We start from the raw sequence: 22283 nt of genomic DNA, 5'->3' as shown, positions 1-22283 counted from the left end.
GCACCAACTATTAATAAAGTCCTACATGACAAAAATTATCTGGCTCTGGTTGTAGTGCAGTGTTGCAATAATCTCCCTACGTGCATTACAATGTATGCTTTGGACTTGGACAGTTAAAAGCAAGATAGAAGCAAGGTTGCCAGCACCATAGTTTTGAATTACTAGAATTCCATCAAAGTTTATTGACGACATTTTATTGAAGTAATACGAATTAGACTTCAGTGTAATCCAAAGTGCATAAGTGAATTTTAAATGTCTCACCTGTTTTCCACCAAAAGTGTTCTCTCAGTCTATTTCAGCAAACTAAAACACACAAACCTAGCCAAGCTCACTCATCCAATTTCCCTTTTATTTCACAGACATTAATTACTGACAAAGCTCAACAAATCTGAAGTTCAGATTGAGTCACTAAAACTTGTTCCAAAGACTCAGAGGAATGGACTTGATGCATTTTTTTGTCACTTCAACCCTTATTATTTCTTCTGCTTTGAAATATAACATGTAACAGCGAAAACACCTTTTCACATTTTAACTTGACATCATTTTAACATTTTTAAGCTATGCATCCCCTACATGAAAACAAATAAATATGTTGTGTGAAAACAGACAAGAAAGTCTAATTAATCATGAAATATCATTAATGAGAAACTCGTTCTCATACGTAGATGATTCTCATTAATGACCCACTTGGAAAATCCTCTCAAATTACATTTTGCACACGACTCTCGGGTTCAGTTCAGATTTAGAGAGAATTAATTCACATCTTTTATGAAAAAACACCAGTTTTAAACATCCGCAGCTGAAAACAGAAAGCAGCCTTACAAGTTAAATGCTTTTTATGCAGCTGAACAGAGACATACCAGAAGTAAATTCAGTTCAGTCCTGGTAAGCATTTTAAATTATCCTAGCAATTACACAGGAAGATGGATGTAGTTACTCCGAAGCTCTCAATCCAACCGTTATCTTTGGAAAAGTCAGATTCTATACCACACCAACTCACGATTTTTTAATATTTGGTAACTGTGCTGGAACACAGATCCTGCTTATTGCTTTGAAACATACATCATTATCATTGAAACCTAGGTATTTGTCTACAATTCTTAGTAGCCAAAATTTAAAAGATCAAATAGAGGACAGTAGGAACAAAGGCACATGGTTAATTTATAAAAGTATTTACAGCGTATATGAACATTTTTTTCTCTCTAATAGAAACTCATTCATCTTGAATACAAAAAAGAAAAGACTACTGAAACATGTTAAAGGAGATCATCCTAAGCAGACGTTCTTGAGCAGTATGAGCAGAGAATTTTATACACTGTTATTTCCAGAATTAAATCTCTCACACAGAATTTCCAAATACTGAAGTTCACAACATTTATTATTCCTTTAAGCACTGTCATACTTTAGTGCAATCCTCTTCAAAAGTTGAAGCTGGTGAAGTTAAGGCAGCCTACTAACAGTGTTTTAGATTTCAGCACACAGTGTTTAATCTTTGACGTGCCTGGTGGTTCTCTACTCAGAGAGCTGTCTTTCGAAACCTTCATCCACACCGTCAGCACTCTAGCAAAGTCTCAAACAGACTGTCTTTAAACACCATAGCTCTTGCAGTGTTTTGGGGTTTTTTGGAGGTGGGAAGGGAGGAGGAGTCTAACATCAAGCTGTTAGCTTCATAAGCAACTCTGCAGAGTGGCAAACATCAATGAGTTGATGCATGGCTTTACTGTACATTGTGCTAACCTTTTACAGGCTGCCAACAATATGCTTCTGAAACACCCCCATTACATTCAAACCTACAAAGCACTCTCTAAATCCTTGGTGCTGTCACCTGCACTCCATCGACAGCAATTCAACACAGGCTGTTGCGAAAACCAAATTAATTTTCTCAGGGTGGCTGTTTGGGGTTGTTTTTTTTTCTATAGAAGTTCATTGGTGCACAAGTTCAAAAAAAAAACCAAAAATCCCAACAAACCCCAAACCCTCTCTGAACAAATCAACCAGTCTCATTCTGTTTTCTTTTTTCTCCCCTACAGACTTGAACTAGTCATTTTGAAACTATTACCCTCAACTACGGCAAATGATTTTATTCTAGCAGTATGGAAACGGTTGCCATTAAACTTTAATAAGGCTAAGCCTTACTACATGGTAACTACTGCTGCCTATCTACAGCCAAGAGATTGAGGCACCAGAACTGACTTGCACTGTTATATAATTCCACAGAAGAAAAATGAAATGAAAATAACCGCACAGTATGTGACCCCTTTTATTTACCAAAGGCGCCCATGTGTATCCTAGATGGAAGATGGCAAGAACAGTCCGTCAGACTTCAGATGCAGGTGTGTTTAGTGCTTGCTAGAACATCTTTTCACCTTGCCCGGTGACACATCTCTTCAAGTGAAAATTACAGAAGTGGGAAGGAAAAAAATAAAAAAAGGAGAAAATAGAATAGCATTTTCAGACAGAACAATATTCCTCAAATTTTCCATTTAAAATATTAAAGTAAATTTATTTATGATGAAAGTCATCAGAAGACCATTCTTCTGGATTTAAAATGTTTTGGTTCTTTTCTTTGGAAAAAAAAAAGAAAAAAGAAAACCACATGTTACTAAAACCACAGATGCTGTGGCTTTCCCGCCTGCCCCTCACTCACATGTGTTATCATACTGATGACAGAGACAGTCCAAAAAAGTCTAATCACTATCTAAATTAACAGGGTTGTAGTCAGGGTCATCCTCTTCATCCTCCTCCAACTCTAAATCATCCATTTCTTGGAATAAAGATTCATCAACCTCCACGCTGTTTCCAGCTGCAAAGAAAAGGAAAATAATTTGTTTTCACACAAGTAGGAAAACAGTACCTGGACAACAACAAAGAAACACTTTTTTATATCCATTCCTCAGTGCAGGTGGCTGTTAACTTACTTGGCTTTTTATCTGTCAAAATGATATGGAAAAGGACACATTGTATTTTCTTTTCTTACAGCCAAAGTGAGGCTTTTCTTCCTCATAACAAAACCCACCAAGATAAATGTCACACGACCTCAGGAGAAGGAAATTGACATTTATAGTTCCTAGAAGCTGAGATTCTCTCAAGTACTGTCAAAATAGGAATTTGGTACCTCACAGTTGTAATAGCTACAACTATCATAGCCACAGAAACAGCTAAGGTTTATTAAAAAAAAACACCCTTATACACTACTTATTCACCTACAAAGATGTAGTTGCTTTCAGATTTAAATTTTAAAAGCAAGATGAAGCTTTGCATGCTGGCACATTTCCTTCTGAAAGAGATTACACTGACAGAAAGAGACTTGAAGACTGGTGCCATTTTATTTGCATGTACCGACACTGACACCTCTCGGCCACTGAGGGCGGCTCTACTCGCTCTTTCACCGGACTTGGGAGCTACTCACATCTCAAAGAGAACGTCATCTTCCCCTGTAAGCTGTGAAAATTAGTAGTAATTGTAGCACAGTACTGTAATACTAAATTGCATTTATGATGCAATTCCAACGGCACTAAGGACCTTTTCATCACCAATAGCAACAGGATTAATTTGTTAATCCCAGGTCATTTGGGTCCAGAGCCCAAATACAGAGGTGCGCTCTCCCCTTGAGACACCCATCTTTAGGCATTTTAGAGGAAGTCAAGGTAAACAATGTCCTCTAACCAAAACTACTTCTTTTTTTAAATTGTTCCTTGCAGAGAAAATTCTTCACTCCCTTCTGCATGTAAGAGTCAATGATAGTAGATAATGCAGCTACATTAAAGAATTGTCTTAATTCAAAAATTAATCTTTTAAACTACAAGACTAAAAGGCAGAAAATTACAGATATGTGACCATGAGTAGATTTATTTGGTTTTTTTGGCACAGGCTTGTAAAATTTTCATCTGGCACCATGTCAGATATTTTCAATAAGATAACAGACAAATCTGCACAAAACGATGAAGAACTGCTTTGAACAGAGGTAAAGAGCATTAATTTTGACCTGCAAGATGTTTACTATTGCTGCTGAGGTTCAGAGAGGAGACGGAACTTTAAGATTTCTGCCTGAAATCAGGGGTAAGAAGGCTGGCTTTTGGAAAAAAAAAAAGAAACATCAGAGTTTGGATGAGAGGTTTTTTGTTTTGTTTTTGTCTTGCTTCAGTTGTTTTTGGTTTTGGTTCCAGTTCAATAGTTTGCATAGAAACAACAGAAATAAGATCAAGTCAAGCTCAAAATGGAAAATAAATATGCTTCAGCATCTTGAAAATATTTTGAATTTTTGTTTTTGAAAGAAATGAAAATCACTTTTGTTCTATCTGCAAACCAGGACTTCTGATGTTACAGGTGATACCAAGGTAAGATGTGAAGTGGGAAGTGTAACACAAATTTTGCTTAGGAATTACGACCCCTTTTAAGCCACCATCTTTCAGCTGTGGAAAGAAATGGATATTTACCTTCCTCCAAGAACTGGATGTCAGATGTGTCAAGGTTGTGATCCATTTCAAATAGCTGTTTACCTAGAAATAAAATAAAAAATAATATATGAGCAAGTAGAATTCTGAAATAGTGCTCAACCTAAGGCAACAATAGTTAGCACATGTATTTTAAGCATTTCAATTTCACCAGTTCCAGCAGTCTTTTAATTTTTTTTAATCTGGTGATTTCTGTAAGTTTTCCCTTGTGATTTTTTAACTATTCATCCAAGATTCTTCTGCATCAACAGGCTTCTTCCTCCCAGATATGAAATGGATGACTGTGTCTTATAGTCACTTTAATGTCACTAAGGCTTTAATAATGGGAAAGTTTACGGTGTACTGCCCCACAGCCTTTTCTCAGTCCTTATTGCTTTAGTCCACATCTTGCATTCCACAAGGAATCCTCTGTGGGAACTGGAAAATAAATTAGCTAACCCCTCCACCTTTTTCCATTTATTCTCCCATTTTGAAAAGCAACTAGGATCTACACATAAATTACCAGCTCCTACCCACACACATAGGTGAAGGAAGCATCACACAAAGCAAAGCCAAGCCTTTCTTACTGGGAGGCAGGGCAAGAAAAGCTCAGGACTCTTTTCACCCCAACTATTTCTGGCCAGAATGACTCTCATCAGGAGCAGCTCCAAGTGGTGTGCTGACACAAAACTGAAGATGCTTAAATTCACAGTTTGGGAACCTTAATGACTTCAGCAGAAATTCTGAATCTGTTAGCTACCCAATTAGCCCCAAATCAGCACTCAGAAAGCCTTCATGGGACATGGAGGACAATAATCAAATACTGCATTAAGAGTTTATTTCCTACCATCATATTTCAGTGTAAAAACTGCTTTCAGGCTTGTCATTATAGTCTGGTAACACTGTAAAAACTTCAGGACAAGTTGTGAATCATACCGCTTAATTTATTTTTGCCTGCTTGTTCTTCCTCTTTCATTTTTTTCCTCTTTATTTCTAGGAGTTCTGCATCAAACTTCGCTTTCCAATTTAGGAAATTCTCGATGGTAACAGGAGTGCCATGAAAACGTTGCTGAAAGGAACAGAAAATAAGGCTGCAAACACAACTTGCAAAGCTATGAGTGAATATGAGCATTCTCTCAATTATTTGAATTACAACATTCCGGAAACACAGCCTCCTGTGAAGTATTCTGACAAATTAATCCTAACCCTGAGAATAGACAAAGAACACATTCTTACTCTTTTTTTATCATGTCCCATGCTGAAATAAAAGCTGAGAGGTGAGCGGATTGAAAGCAACCCTGCAGAGAGGGACTTGGGAGTGTTGGTGGATGAAAAACTGAATATGACCCAGCAACGTGCACTTGCAGCACTGAAAGTCAATTGTAACCTGGGCTGCATCAAAAGAAGCATGGCCAGTAGGCCAAAGCAGGTGACTCCCTCCTCTCCTCTGCTCTCGTGAAACCACAACTACAACGTTGCATCCAGCTCTGGGGCTCTCAACATCAGGACATGGAGAGAGGGCAGAGGAATGCTGCAAAGATCATCAGAAGGCTGGAGCACCTCTCCTATGAAGACAGGCTGAGAGAGTTATAGTTCATCAGCCTGGAGAAGAGGAGGCAGGAAGATACGCTTGAGACGGACTTTTTACAAGGGCATGCAGTGACAGGACAAGGAGTAACAGCTTCAAACCGAAAGAGGGTAGATTTAGATTAGATGTAAGGAAGAAGTCCTTCCCTGTGAGGGTGATGAGGCACTGGTACACCTTGCCTACAGAAGCAGTGGATGCCCCATCCTCAAAGCGTTCAAGGCCAGTTTGGATAAAGCTTTGAGGAACCTGGTCTAGTGGAAGGTATCTCTGCCCATGGCAGAGGGTTTGAGCTAGACAATCTCTAAGGTCCTTGCCAACCCAAACCATTCTGTGACTCCAGGACTTGCCCTTCAGAGAGCTGTACTGAGGTGGAAATCCTTATGGAAATATCCCATGTACAACTTTTGGGTCTACACTGCAAAAATTAGCAACACAACACTCATACAGGTTATCCAAAAGTAGGCAACTCTTACATGCAATCTACATGCAAATATTTTCCCTTAAAATACATTAAACTTTTCTATTGTGTTGAGACAGAAAAAAAAGGATTCTTTTCTCCAGCTAATTTTCTGGCATTTGCAGAAATATTAAACCTTCCAAATCCCATCCTGCTGTAGCTATTGCTGAGGAAGAAGGCGAAGACTCTGTAGCTGGATTTACCACAGCACATTCCATGAATGGTAAAACTATTCCACAGTGATTGGTAGAAAGGACACATGCAGGGATGACAAACTCATCTTGAAAACTGGTCCCCCTGCTTTCACCCTATCCACTCAGTCTACCAAGAAGGAGAGATTTCCTCAGACCATGCAGCCTGTGTGAAGCCACATTCTAGCATTTTTGCTCCCCATCTCTTGTCTCCTCGAGACAAAAACTGGCTACAGCAACTTGGATTTCATTATGGGAAAAATCCTTTCCTGTGCCTTAGAAAGTAAAGCTAGTAGGGATTCTGGACATGTAATATGTCTCTGAAAAGACTGCTTTAGAAAATGGAGGTCGGGTGGAGGAGTGGTGATCTCCTAAGTGCACTAAAAAATCTCCTAGTCTTTAAATTTTCATTACATTAGCTTTGGGATGGATATCCCTCTCCCACTGCAACCGAGAATTGCTCTTGCATCAAACCCACACATTTATAGAAAGACGGAAATTTTTAGTTGAAAACATTACTTTACATACTTTCTCCTCTTCTTCTGCTTCTTTTTCTTTCTGTTTCTTTTCCTCTTCTCTTCGTGTTTTTATTTGATCCACTATTTCATTTAATTTCTCCTGTACTGCTGAGACTAGAGTGAAGATCATTACCATTCCTAAATTTTCTTCCGCCTACAACACAAAGAAGACAACTTCAAACAGGAGAAGAACCTCAAACCTCCAGCAGCTGAGTGCATAAGTTTGTCTAGAAAGCAGTGGGCTGCACAAACACAGGCAACACAGCTTAGGCACTCTGCAGCAGTCTCAAAAGCTTGCTGTGGAATTCAAGCTAATTGGCCAGTTAATCCAGCTAAAGTTCCTGTCAAAAATGGGTGTGCAGCAAAACACCAATGATGAGCACCTATGTTCAGGTTATCAATACATTCTAGACATCTGGAAGGCTTTTGCATGAATAAACCAGAATCTATAACAGGAATATGACTCCAAGATTTGACTGTCACAAATCATAAGAGACAATGGTCACTCAGAACCTTTCTTCTCCTGAAATGGCTTATTCCTGAATCCCATTACAGGCCCTATTGAAGTGGGGCACTTCCCCAAGAAAAACAAAACATCAGTTGACAGAAGGGAGCTTATGTGAAGTGAACTCCAAAGAATGAATGCCTACTGAACATGTTATGGCAATTTTAAGGCAGGGAGGACTTGTCAAGGATTCCTGAAATCATTAGTGTTTCCTTCTCATTACTCCCCAGGGCACTTAAATTGATCCCAAAGGTGGGAGAGACGTTCCCCCTCTGCCCCCAACTATTTGCATCACTAAAAAAAGTGAGAATCAATGGACCATTTGTTACTCTTTCTAAAAAAGCCTGAAGTGCCCTATTTCCACAAATATGATACAGTGAAACAAATTTACCTTACAGCTACACCTGCAAAAGAGAGGAAGCCCTAAAGCACTTCCCTTTCATTATTGTAGCAATGCGCATGAAGTTAGCCCTGTATTTTACTTCATTTATATCATTCACCTCAGTAATGTCATTTACCAGACTCAAACCTCAATGCTCATCTCTACTGCATAGGATGTATTTCAAATCAGTAGCACATTCCTGAGAAAACAGCTGACTTGAGAGAGACGTTCAAGCTAAAGTGTGAAGTGATATTGAACCGAATGGACAGCTTTCATTTTCCTTACCTGTTGTTCTAGTAGTTTTGTTATGTCCATGACATCATTATCATCAAGGTTCTCCTGCGAGATAACTTCATAAAGTGGAGTTTCATCTGGATATTTTTCTCTATAGGTAAATTTCAGGGTTGTTTGGACAGCTGCAAGACCAAAAAACCACAGATATTCTTATGGTAATAATTTTTTATAGCTCTTACTGTATAATTTTCTATTACATTAGCAGCTTGAAGACTTCAAAATATAAAATAGTTTTTTCTTAATGGAACAGTCATCTTACACAGACATTAAAATTATATGAACAGGTTTAAACGTAATGCAGGAGTTGTGGGAAATTAAGATGCTGAAGTGTACCCTTACATAAACTATTACAGGCCATTAAAGTCTGAAAGGTCTTTCTAGAGACTGAAAACCTTCTGTGGTACTATGGGTACAAGAGTAGTACTTTCTTTCCCTTATATCCCACTTAAAGCTGAGAAAATGAGGAAAAGTACTAATAACAGACCTAGAAATAATCTCAGCAAATTACTGCTTTAAATTCTGTGTGCCTGGCTGGAGTATCAACCTCTGTACCCTGGGTACCATGGTTCCACAGAAATCATAAGACAAATCCCAACACAAATTAATAAGCAAAAAAGTACCCAAGGATAATACACTTAATGTGAAGATACCCAGAGCTAGGACAACATGGAAACAAGGTAACAGAGAATCAAGTTCCTTTCATATGAGCATCCTGACAGAATGTCAAGGAGAAGTCTTCTTTCAGTTCCTCAAGACTCATAGTTCTGGCAGCCCAGCAGCAGCTTCTTCCTTCTGATACATTAACCCAGAATAGCAGCTCTCAAACTCATTTTGATCAAGGCTTGCTTACAACAAACCCATGCAATCACTGAGATCCAAAAAATACAATAGCAACTCAGGACCCACTTTCTTCTAGAACTGTTCCTTAAGGGCTGCATGTTCACAGCACACAGATCAACTCTCTCATGTAGCCGGTATACATACAGTTGCTAGGAAAAAAACCCAAAATCACCTCACAACATGACAGTAAGCTCATGATGGAGCTGGTGACAAACTGTTCTTTTTTGAAGCTGCGCCACAATGCATTTGAGCTTCAGCATATCAGAAAGCAGCCACAGTGAAAGAGAAAAACATTTCTGTAAACTAAACACAAATCACTGGAACTCTTGAAATATATTTTCTGAGGAATGCTGGATCAGATCCCTAAGAGGACTTAAATGGAGGTATACCTAGTTGTTGGCCACAGAATTAGGTTTTACACAGAAACCCCTCCTGTATTTAAGACAACTTACTTTCATCATTTTCTCCTGCTTCAGATGTCACAGTGATTGTGAAAGTCGTTGGCTGTTCTGACAATACTGTTTAAAGAGAAAAAAAAAAAAGAGACAGAAGGATTCTTTAAATCAGACAACTACTACTTCACATCATTCAAACTGAACTTCCCGAGGACTTATGAAGCATGGAACAGCTTAAATGCAGTGTTAAATACCTTTTTATCCTATTAATAAATACTTTTCAATTAACAGCTATTTTCCATATGATGTGCTGTTTGGAGTGCTCTTTGAATGAAAGCATAACATCAGCAATACCAAAAAGGTTTTCTTCTGGAAAGTTCTCTCTTTTGGCCATTTTGGTTTTCCAAAAAGTGCAAATCCACCTACCACCAAATGACTTAAGGTAGCACACTGACTGTGTGCAGAAAGCTCTCAAAGCTAATTTGCTAGATGTGACGAGCATCCAGTGCACTCTTGACCCAGGACTATTTTTACAGTATGCCTGCACCAATTTCTATATTTAGGATAGCTTAATGTAACAAATGTTTCTTAAATAAAAAAAGACCAAACTCATATTGCTTTCCTTCAACAATGTATTACCCAAGCAATGTGCTAGGATGAAATTGACAGGCAGTAAGTACAAGTGTCTCTGTAGAGACAAAGAAAATGCAAGCCCTGTCATCTGAAGTTCCACAGACTAGAAACTTGACTGCACAATTGTGGGTTGCACACCATACTCTCATATAAGGACTGCTCTGTATCACTGTTATAACCTACGTTCAATCTAGTATACATGCTCTCACAGTATTAATTGAATTTGCTCAATTCATAATGTATCACTACAATCTTTTTTTCCTCCCTCTTAGGTATATGAAAAAAACCCCTCAGAGCAGGCATTAGAGCAGAGGCAATATGAAAGTATATTACAATTAAGTGACTGTGCATCCTCAGCTAGCAGAGATCAATTCATACATCTTTACCATGAAACCAGAGAACCTAAAAGATTTTCAACTTGCAAATGTACTGAGTAAATATCTGTGTGATAAAGTTACTGCCAAGTAAGATATGGTAGGACCTTGGGCACAGTTGTTACTGTGCAGGAAAGAAAGAGAAAATGCACAATTTTGTTTACTGTTAAAATTCTTTGTATAGTAAGCACCATACACCACATTGGATTAGCTACCATGGCAGATAATCACAAAATCACAGAATGGTAGGGGTTCAATGGGACTTCTACAGATCATCCAGTTCAACCCCCTTTTGCTAAAACAGGTCCATCTAAATCAGGTCACACACGAACACATCCAGGTGGGTTTTGAAAACCTCCAGAGGAGACTCCACACCCTCCATAGGCAGCCTGGGCCAGGGCTCCCTCACCCTCACAGTAAAATTGTTTTTCTTTATGTTTAAATGGAACTTTTTGTGTTCCAGCTTCATCCCATTACCCCTTGTCCTGTCACTGGATGCTACAGAAAAAAAGACTTGGCCCATCCTCTTAATATCCAACTTTAGGCACTTATAAGTGCTGAGGTTCCCTCTTAGTTTTCTCTTTTCTAGGTTATACAGCCTCAAGTCCTGCAGCCTTTCTTACTAAGGAAGATTGCTTGACACTAACGAGGAAGTGCTGAAAACCTGTAGAAAGCATGTATCCATTATATGAAAGTTTCAGCAGTATAACACACTGCAGTAGGGAATTAAAGTTTGCCTTTGCGCCACCATAGACCTGCAATGGGATAAGGCAGATGCTGGCAATTCACTTACAGAGGAAAAAGCATCTTTAAATACCCCCAAACGCATCCCGCACTTGGCGGCTGTGAGAAGCCGACACCAGAAAGAAAAACTGGCCGACCCACAAGCCAAACCCACCAGTTCTCACATGGGGCCGCATCCTTTGACAGGTTTCTCCAAAGAGCACCCTCCCACCTGCCACAACTCGGGCACGGGAACGGGAGCCCACGTCGGGCTGCTGTTCCCCGGGCGCTTTAGCCGCCGCGGCGCGAATCGCCCACCACAGCCACCCGGACCCGACCGGTCAGAAGCGCCAGTAAGTGCTCCGGGTTTCCCGACGTGGGAAACCCACTAAAAAATAAGTCACAATCAAAAACCCCGGCAAGGAGGCGCCGCAGGAGCCCGGGCAGGCGCGGCGCATGGGGCGGCGGTCGCCCGGCGGGGCCTCCCGCTCCTCCTGCACACCGGCCCGCCGTGCGGCGGCGCGAGGCGCGGGCCCCGCCGCGGCCTCACCCGTGAACGAGTCCGGGTAGATGGACTCCAAGGCCTCCAGCTCGTTGCGCTGCTCCTCGCTGTAGTCGGTCATGGTGGCCGCCACCGCCGCTGCCGCCGCCAAGGGCCATGGGCCGCGCGCACCGCCGAACCGCCCCGGCGCCGCGCCTGCGTGCTGCCTTCCGGCATCGGCTAGGCACGCCTAGCGCCGGCCCCGCGCCAGCGCTCTCCATCGGCGGTGGATGCCTTTGGGCTGAAGGGGAGGAGCGCGCTGGGCGCTGAGGCGGGCGGTGGGTGCCGCGGCGGAGGCCGGGCTGGCTGGAGCCAGGGACGGCTGCCGAGGGTAAAAGGCTCACTGGTACCGATTCTCGATTCGGTGTCGCTTTCACAAAGGGTGATCAAGTGCGGTGTCCCCTGTCCGGTTCTCGTACTCGCAGCTTGGCCTTCGGCTGTGCGGGGCAGGACAGGCTTGCTGCGTTTCACCCCCGGTACGTGACGCGGTTGGTAGATGCTGTGCGCAGCCTGCGCGCCTCCCCGCTCCGGCCTGCCGCCTGCTGGCGAGACCGGCCCTGGCAGTACGCGGAGTAGTCGGGCTCCTTAGGGCACTTTGCCTTCTGAGGGTCTGCAGACTCCCACGTAGAGGAATACCTGCCTTGATGTGAGGCAGGTATTCACTGTTTATCGTTCTTCCCTTGAGAATTTGTAGGGATCAACAAACTGAAGGAGTTTCAGAGCAGTTGCTCTAGGAATAGCACGAGTGTCCATGGGAGGGGCTGAATACCATTTCAGGCTGAAATTGAACATCTGGTGCAGCCAGTTGGTGGTACAGCTTGGAGTGTAAAAGCACCTGTAAGCTTTCTGTGAAACATTCACTCTGACTGCAAAAAGCCCATCACGTAAGGCAGCATGATTCTGCAAGTGCAGACCAGGAGTTAAAAAGTTAGTGCTGGGGGGAGCAAGCCTTAGGGATGAATTTAAGACTGTTGAGGGTTAAACAGCAGCAGACTCTGATGAGTAGCTGGTGCGAAAAGAGCAGTTTTAAGTTGCATCAGTTTGTTAGTCTTAATGGCCAGCACTTTTCCCTCAGGTGCATTTTACAAGCTAACAGTTTCCAGAAAAGCTTTCACTATGGTTATAAAGACAATAATTTTCACTTCAGGAGAGCAATCTGCAGTTATAAATGGATTTTGGGTAGGATGACTCAGGTCAGTTAGACTGTTCAGAACCAAGCCATTGATTTTACTCTAATGGTGATTTCTCCTGAAAGCTGGTCCATGACAAGTTTCGGGGAGTAAAGGGCAATACACCCAATCACCTGTATTGCTACACCTATATTGAATACTATGAATATATGCTAACAGGATGATAGTCTATTTGTATATTGGCAGGCTGACTTCACACTGACAAATAAAATTAGTACTTCCACTTAGTATTTTAAATTAAACTATTATAAGAAAAACACAGGACAAGTACTAATAGAAAACAAGGTTTATTTGAAAAATTAGCAAAAAGTTAAAAGAATTAAACAGCTCTTAATAGCAAATATCACATAATTTTTGTAGTCATACATAAAACAATAGAATAAAGGGAAAGAACCCATATAGAATGAAGACAGCAGTTTGGTTCCAAACAACACAAAATGTAATACCAGCATAGGGGTTTTTTTTACCAAAACTTTGATACACAAATTAGTTGAATGTATTCCATATTACACTTAGTATTACATCTTTTTAATTAAAAAAACCCACATTTTTTGAGTGAAATTAGAAATTGTGTTTACTAGCAGAGGTACTTTACTTCCTAAGGAGTTCATGTAAACAGTGCAGTTCTCTTAACAGTTTCAGATGAAGTAGCTATGTGGGAATGTGTACAAATTTGTTTAGTGATGTAGAATATGGGTCATTCTCCCATCATGCAGTACATATATCACATTTGCTAAAGTGCTTGCTTTTGTTTAGAAATTAACACCTTAACACCAAAGGCATTTACCAAGATCTACAATTTAACATATTTTTGTTAGTAAGATGTACTAAATTATACTTTTATACTTCAACACTGGAGTTAATTAACAGCAGATACTATCACCTGGCATATGGCTTTGTAGCACACATGCATGTACCTGGCAAAGAAATCAAAGGCGCATTAGGAAAAACAGTGGTATGTAGTTCCTTCCCTTCCCCCCATCTTAGAGCTAGAAACTTCTGTACAGGGAATTAGAGATAGTAGCATCACATTATACCACACTGCATTAACAAAAACATTGTTAAGCTTTTTTACTCTAAATTCAGTAGTTTTTAATCACAGTAATATTTATGGGCACAGTAGTATGATTAAATACCAAGTTTTTCCACAGGGAAAGAACACTGCGCAGAGATTCATTTTTCATCCTGATTCGCTATTTTCACAGTAGGCAAGCACACAAATGAGATTTTGAAGTATACCTGAAAGGAATAAGAGACTGACCTTGCTATTACTTTAAGCCAGAACACATCCGAGTTCCATTTTCCACATGTAACCTGTTGGTGCAGCTGCACCCCTACATCCTGTCCCTCTCAGTGGGAATTTTACCTCCTAACAGAACTGAAAGTTCTCATCATCTAGACTCAGCTGTTGATGAAGTTTCCCCGTATGTTTCTTCCATGCTGCTGTAGCCACAGATTTAGCTTCTGGTTGGCTCAGTATATTTTATTCACTTAATAAAAGATGGATGTGGAAGGGGAAGAATTAGGACATTTCTGCTAGGGGTCACCAAGACCAAGCTGGATATCTGCTTTTGTTCTGTACAGAATGGATCAGACTCATAGGATCCAGTCAAAGCCTAGCTGTTCATTTTTTAAGATTTTTTGATGGGAGGAAAGAAGCAGCATTTGGAAATAGCTTCCTCTCCTAGGACACACTGATCTCTTTTGCACAAGTATTAGAAAGCAGAGAGCTGCAGCTTGAAACAGCCCACCCTAATCTAGACATAGGTTATCACATCCCACAGGAGTTGGATGCCATCAGGAAAGGTGTCTGTACACATGTTAAAGGACTGCATTAACAGGATATACTTGTTCACATTTTACATATCAACATAATAAGGTGTCAGAAAGTTCCAGACCAGCTCAGGTCTGATGTGGAGTTAAGCGTGTTGCTGCTTTTTTGCAAGGTGTTGGTGGGGACTTGGACCCTCAGAGCTGTGTTCTGACCATAGGGTCTTCATCAGTCTTGAGGTATTTTCTATCTGCAGGCTCCCTGAGTGCCCAGTCATGGAGGAGGCTGTAGTCATAATGCTCCTTATCCACCCGTTTTAGAAAAGCCAATCCAGAAATGGCTTGCCACTCCCTGAGAGATGGGATGCGAATCTCCTTTACATTTTCACTCCCTGGGACAAAGCCAAAGAACTTCCTTACATGCTGCATAGCATACAGCCTGGAGTGCTGGTCTGTTGCTTCGTCAAAGAGCTGCTGCTCATTATGGACATAGCTGCTCCAGTATCTGAAGTGTAGAAAGCTGAGTGGGGAGAAACAGCTTGCCAGGCAGTAAGACAGGAAGACAGTTATGACTACCACAGCAATCAGAAGCCAGCCAGCCACCTTACAACAACAAAAAAAGAGAAAAACACCTGTTAAAGCTGCAAATACACAGTGGTAACTTCTGAGCATCAGAAAATGCATAAGATGACCTTTACTTGCTTTTCCTGAATAGTAATATTAACAAGGTGTAAGCCTGGTAAGGATCTGTTGCCATCAAACCCGTTCCTTGCCTACTGGAGGTAGCCATGTAGTAAAGCCCTTACTTTCTGTCAAGTTTAAGGAAGTTCTGTTGTATAAGTTGTTCATATAATTTGTTAATTATTAATATCCTCCACAGCTATTAGTGTGAAAAGAGAAGCCATTTAATTCCTAGCCTATATTTGCTTATATTTTAAACCCGGTTTTCTATGAAATGACAACTTACATGCTCTGTAAATAATGAGTTACACTAAGCTTTTAGAATTAAATCTGATCTAAAACTAAAGATTTTAATGATGTGGAGCTCTCGCAGTCTGAGCCCTTTAGTCACATGTTTCTTACGCATGAATGAAGAAGCTTCATACCCTCCCTGGTTCTTGAGCTTCCATTTATCTTACTTGATAGGACTTTTCAAGATACTACACGAGGAAGAACATATCCACCAGTAGGAGGTAGCAAATGGAACAAGCAGACAGTAATTTGTATAGCTAAAGTTCCCACCTACAGGCACAAAACAGGCTTAAAAACAGAGATTTGTCACTGAAGGCAGAAGATACTGATCCTGTTTTGTCCTAGTTTGCTGGCAGAATTTATTCTAGTTGTCATTAGATCCACAGGCAACAGAATCAACACGAGTTACTCACTTGTGACTGGTATCGGAGTAGAAGAATCACTTCATCTCTTGCCCGGGTCAGCTCTGGAGGAACTAACTGACTGCATGGAAATTCAGCCAGCATCCTTCTGTGTTCACTCGCAGTAACGTTGTGGTTAGGTCCATCATAATCTACAGAGACATACTCACTCATGGCACAGACATAATAGGAGCCATTAATCAGGGTGACTGCTAGCCACGTTACTGGAGCAACCAGTGCTCTCCCAGTGATGCTGCACAAGACAAAGCAGATCAGTTTGCATTGCAGCAACCGGTTTGGTGAAATCTCTTCCTGCAGAGGTGAGCTTTTGCCTGTAACCAGCCTCCAAGTCTGGTTATTGAGGGCATAACCAAGAACCAGAAGGATCAGTGCAGGAGCTCCTAGAAAAGCCAGACCGTAGATAAGGTTCTGACCAACATGGCAGGGACAGCTGAACGTAAAGAAAGAGAAAAGTTGCTGCCCACCAATTGTCAACATTGCAATTATAGCATTAGCAATAACAACCTCTTTGCCTTTTAAAAAAGTTAACCACTTTGGAAGGAAAGTCATTTTAGATCTCACTCTTTACCAGAGGATTTTGCTTTAAGTCAATAATAGCTTTTAGTTATATTTAAGTAATGTTAATGGAAGACTAGAACAGAACACCCAACAGCTTAAAGAAAACCCCCAAAAAAATCCTTGCTAGCTTTTCTCCTCCCAGTAAACTTTTGACCCTACACACTGACAGCTAATGCCTTGCTTCCTAGCTTTAAATATACTTCTAAGCATCCACTCATGTGTTTTAATTGATTCAGTAATTTTATCTCAGTGGTTCTGGAACATACAGCTTTTAGGCAATTATGAGCTCTGCCAGCCCCTTGCTAATTGTCTGCAACTATCAACACATTCTTCCTACCTTTTAGATAATGTTAAATGTTGTCAAACTGATGATTACCCTTTCAAGGTTAATTGGCAAGGCATATTTTCCTAATCAATTGTAATTAGCAGAAGCATGGCATGGAACTAGGGGGGAAAAAAAGGAGAGCTTTCTGGTATTTCTTCATAAAATAAAACAAGTAAACAAAGCCTTATTAAGTGGACTGGATTGTTAAAAAGTGAAGTATTTAAAATGCTTCAACATTAAAATAAACCGATAATGATTCCTTAAGTTGCACAAAGTTTGGAATCCCAATTCTGTTCTGATTTTGTGGCAATTTGATCCCCGAACACTGGAGTCTGAGATGCAGTTAACTGCTGGACCATGAGGATTTTAGCGTTTCACCTGTAGGTGGCAAAAAGCTATCGTGTCTCTTCCCCTGACACTGTTTTCTTTGTAAGGAGTTTTTTTGGTAATGTGTAAGCTATGTGCTTCACACAGTGACAAGCCAACTTCAGACATGCTCATGATAATAGCTGACATTTACATTGTGTGCTTGTGATACAAAGTTTTAAGATTTTTCTGTATGTATCTCATTCTGTGGACAAAGGTACATGAAAATTTTTCAGTTAAACATCTCCAGAGCTGATTCCTGAGAATTTGGATGTATGATCTGGGCTCTCAGCATCTCTCACAAATCAAGCCATAAACAGAGATTATTTTAAAACCTTTCACTCCTGATAATTTTCTCTGAGTCACACTTTGGTTATGGTTATGCTGATCTAAATATACAAGTATTTGTGTTTAAGATCTTTTTACCTATAATATAAACATTTTTTGCCAAAAACAGTAAAAAAAATAGCCAGAAAGTCTATGAGAAAAATTGTTTTCCCATTACAGATGGCTGTCTCCAGCATGTGTGGACTTGGTCACATGATATAGTAACATCTGATTGCACAGCCTCTTCTCTTCCTTTGCAGAGAGGGTTGCAATAATAACTTTCATCTCAAAAAGCAGATTTAGCACCCCTGGTATCTGCTTGGATGTCAGAGACACTCTTACAGCTGTTACACAGCTGTTAAAGTAGGCATCGGCTTGTCTTATCCCCAGTCACAATCTGTCAACGTGGTCCTTGCTGGTAATTGGCTCTGAAAACTCTGTGTCACCATTACACAAAATTCAAAGTGATAGAGGAACATGCTGGGAAACATCCAGCAGCACTTTGCCATGGCTTTTCTGGAACCTGTTGTTTGGGAAAAGCAGTAGCACAACACAATCATGCTGCTGCCCAAACACTGCCATCTTGCAGCTTTGTTCTTTTTCGGTATCACGGGATTGTCAATAACTTTTTCTTTTCTTTTTTTTGGACTAGTGGCATTATATTTTGAAGAAAGTCATCTCCTTTGTTCAGTGGAATAAACTCATCATGTTATTACAGAATTGTTTGGACTATGTGTTTTATAAGAGTCTTCCATTATACTTTAGTTCATTTTCAAACCTTTGATTGATTGCTGCTGAGCTTTCTTTGGGAACCCACATCTCATTTTGTTTACAAGGGAGGAAGAGGGGAAGGCTTTCCCAAGCATCACTTGTTTACTCAAGAAACACATTAGATGTGAAACTAAAGAGATGTACAATACTGAAATATTCATAGTCAGCCTAAGGCTGTTGAATGAGGCAATTTATACAATCAATACAACAACTTTGTACTGCTGCATATTCACTTCTTTGGCATTTACTTTCATGCTGTGTTGTAAATAATCCTGCTGGGTCATCCTGTTACTGAAAAAAAGGTAAGGGGTTGGATCCAATTCAGAGCTTGGGCGGCACATCAAGCCTTTAAGTATTTGCCTTTGCAGAAGTACCCAGAGTCCTGAGATAGACATTTATGCTCTTTACCCGATGCCTGGGAAGAGTTAAGACTGAATGTAATCCAAAACACCACTACCTGAGGTGACAGCTGACTTGCTTATGAGGCAGAGAGATGCTTACAGCTGACATCCAAGGCTAACAGGATACACAGGCAAATCTTAGCCGTAGTTTTGCTTTTCTTTACTTGAAGAACTGAGGATGATTTGTCTTTTAAAACATGGTTATTGGAAGACACATTACACCTTCCTATCCTCCCATACACAAGCAAACTGGTTTTATTCTTATGTTTGCTTTTCATTGAAATAAAGCAGCCATGGCACAAGGAAGAGTTTGGTTTTAGTTCCTTTCTCCACCTGATCTAATCAAAACTCACTCATCTCTTTCTTCCAAGATCTCAGTTATTATTAGCGATGTGGTGTGACCATGGTGTGAAGAAACTGTATTCTTCAGCTTTCCTGATGTAGTTCTACCAGTTGCACTTAACTCCCCGACAGAGAAGAGTTTGATATTTATTGGATCGGAAAAATATTAGGATTTTGTTACCTAATGGCCAGGGAAAGGGAGATAGAATGAGGGAAGTATTCCTCTGTTTTCCATCTGAGGGTTTCTTGTTGTAAAGTTTGGAGGGGGAGGCTGGACCCTGGTCTCTCCAGTCCTGTGCAAATGTTTTCATCACTGAGTTAACACTGATGTTCTGAAGCTGATGTTCTGTGCCTCCTGTAGCTGCATTTTAAGTTGTATTTTGCATGGATGTCAAGCCTGCCTGCGCATGTTGGAAAGCATGCTATGGAGTAGCTGTAGGACAGATTTCCTGTGGGAGCCTAGGGGAGCACTGCTCGTGTCCTGAGTTCTGCCTGGTTGCTGGTCAATTTTGTGGCCTTTTTGGTGTGATTAAGGGAGACATTTCTTGTCCCTTAAGGGATAAGCACCGATGAGAAAACCGTCAGTAAGCTTTATGTTAAGGTGAGAATGGAAACCTGTTAATAATTTTTTTAACATTCAGCTTTTGCTTCAGAATTCAGACGTGCTTTATACGCAAATTTATACGAGATTTTAGGTGCTTGCAGCGAGTTTGAGCAAAAAGTAGTCATCAGAATCCAAAAATACCCTCTTGAAAACATTTCCATGAAATGCCTAACCTAACCCAGGAAGTTGCAGCAGTTCCCAGGAAGGGCACCACAGTCATGGTGGCAGCAACGGCACTCATTTATCCTGAAATGTGGTTAAAGCAGAGGCCACACTGGGATGTGAGTAAAAGGATTCATTTGTGATGTGGGAAATACCTTCAAATATGTTTTTGGGGTTTTTTTTCCCATGTATTTTCAAAACCCCAACACCTTGCTTTTTGTGATTTGAAAGAATTGAGTTTTCTGTGAGTGAAATATTTAACATGAGATCTATTGGGCTGAAGATGAAGGCAAACAAAAGCCTGATCCTGTATTGTACTAATTTGGACACCCATCTGTTGTGGCAAGTGTGTTCTTGTTTTGGCTCAAATAACTTCTTTAGGTATTTTTTTAGGCATTTGACACCTAGTTTGTATTGACCTTTATATTGCACTGTGCTCTGCGATATTCTTGTTTGGGAGAATCCTTAGATACTGGACCACTAGAGAGATCATGTCCTTACCTCTAAAAATGTCATTTTCCCCATAATAGCTAGTCCACTATACAAGTGTGCTAGTGCACACTTTTATGCACGCTTTCAAACTTCAGGAGATACTGTATAGGTTTAGTTTTTGGGATTTTTTTCCAGTTCAGTAGGAATGAAGACAATTGGTGAAGTCTAATGCTCAAGCAGTTTGCCAGACCAGTCTTCTTGGGGCTGAAGGATGAACATGACAGAGAGGGATGTGGAGGGCAATGCTAACTTTCTCACTGTTGAAATTGCCTTGATTTATTTCTGGGAAGTCTATGTTAAGGTTTAAGACAGGTGCCAGCTATGTGCTAACTTCTCTTTTCACAGGGCTGCAAGTCAGATGGCAGCTAAAATGAAGAAGATGGCTTAATTCTGTTCCTGAAGATGTGACTGCAGTCCACGACTGACTTGTTTCCCTCATTGGCAGCACTGAATCCCCAGTTTATTTGAACACACCATTTCAGCCTCATTTTCTCAGTTGTGTGCAAACCTTTCAAACTCTAGTACATTCTACCTAATATATCGTATTATATACATGAATTTAAGTGTATACATGTGTACACATATGAATATTCAAACAGTTATGATGTGTTTTTACCAGTTCTGGTCCACAGTGTTCCTTCATGGTTGCAGGCCCATATGACTCATAACTTACAACACAGGCTGAAGTAATTAATCCTTATATTCAAAACTGGATAAATAAATGGTGCTCATTTATGGGTAGATTTAAGTGCTTTGTGATGGTTTCACTGCAGTTAAATTAGGCTAATGAGAAACTTTTAGAGCTGTTTTTTTTTTAAATGCAATGCAGTACAGTTTCTTAGGGAAAATGGGATGTCTCTTGGAATGAGACATGTATTTGGTGCTTGTCGCCAGTTGGAGACAATCTAAGAAACAAAACCCATCTCAGACTCAATTTAGAAATGCAAGTAACTGTCTAGAGAGTTGTAATGTCTGGCTTTTATCATTTATTTAAATTTAGATATGGGAAGTAGCTACGATCGTTTCACTTATAAAGTGCAGCTGGATTTTACAGGGCCTGAAAAGTGCCTGGAATAAACTAGAAGAGGCTTATTACATTCTAAAGTTCTCAACACCAGGTCATTCTGTGTAAGATGAAAGCTGTTAGGATGACTGTTTTCCACAGGAAAAGCTGAAAATCTTAGAGTCCTATTTTTTATTGTTGAATTGTGTCATAACTGTACCATATTTTTAAAAGTAAAGTGATCCTTCTTATTCCAAGTGAATCACATCTGCTGCTTTTTGTGTACCTGCAGTAGTAAACACCTGTAATTTTACTCTAGCACTGAATCTATTAATTAAATTAAATGTAGTAACAGACAGCATAGCATTCAATTGAGGCTGTGTATTTTTACTTCCTTTCTTGAGAGGGCTTGATGGGAATGTATGTGGAGGTAAGTCCTGTAAGGAAAGACAGCTACTTGATTAGTTTCTGAATTCACTAGTACTCAAATTTATTGCCAATCTAAACTAACAGAAAACTAAAAGGAGAACAGAAAAAGTAAGCCAAACCTTCCTGGATGTTCATAGCAGGGATGTTTACAAATAGGGGTTATAATAGGTTAAAAATTATATAAGAGCCCCTGGAAGCATTGCTGGCTGCACAAGCTGGCAACTGTGGCAGGTAGAGAATTCATTCCTCTAGAAGTCTGGATGCCCTAGATCTGT

General features: G+C 40.3%; 2 protein-coding genes across 4 annotated transcripts; both read right to left on the bottom strand.

The window, feature by feature from the left end:
* Window positions 1-330: 330 nt before the first annotated feature.
* RWDD1 (RWD domain containing 1) lies at window positions 331-12048 on the bottom strand. Of its 3 annotated transcripts, XM_061990589.1 has the most exons (8): window positions 11884-11992; window positions 9661-9726; window positions 8360-8490; window positions 7198-7341; window positions 5370-5502; window positions 4437-4499; window positions 2648-2803; window positions 331-2385 (listed from the first exon to the last, which is right to left on the bottom strand). In XM_061990589.1, the coding sequence occupies exons 1-7, from the start codon at window positions 11954-11956 to the stop codon at window positions 2688-2690; spliced, it is 726 nt and encodes a 241-aa protein (XP_061846573.1). In that variant the 5' UTR covers window positions 11957-11992; the 3' UTR covers window positions 331-2385; window positions 2648-2687. The 3 variants fall into 3 exon arrangements, with proteins under 3 accessions (XP_061846573.1, XP_061846574.1, XP_061846575.1); XM_061990590.1 differs by having other exon boundaries at window positions 331-2803; window positions 11884-12048; XM_061990591.1 differs by lacking the exon at window positions 11884-11992 and adding an exon at window positions 11509-11790 and having other exon boundaries at window positions 331-2803.
* A 2984-nt stretch (window positions 12049-15032) lies between these two features.
* CALHM4 (calcium homeostasis modulator family member 4) lies at window positions 15033-16777 on the bottom strand. Its single transcript, XM_010206492.2, has 2 exons — window positions 16220-16777; window positions 15033-15437 (listed from the first exon to the last, which is right to left on the bottom strand). The coding sequence occupies exons 1-2, from the start codon at window positions 16775-16777 to the stop codon at window positions 15033-15035; spliced, it is 963 nt and encodes a 320-aa protein (XP_010204794.1).
* Between the last annotated feature and the right edge of the window lie 5506 nt (window positions 16778-22283).

This window comes from Colius striatus, chromosome 2, assembly GCF_028858725.1.
Source record: "Colius striatus isolate bColStr4 chromosome 2, bColStr4.1.hap1, whole genome shotgun sequence".
In the NCBI taxonomy this organism is placed as follows: Eukaryota; Metazoa; Chordata; class Aves; order Coliiformes; family Coliidae; genus Colius; species Colius striatus.
This window is presented reverse-complemented; position numbering and strand designations above follow the sequence as displayed.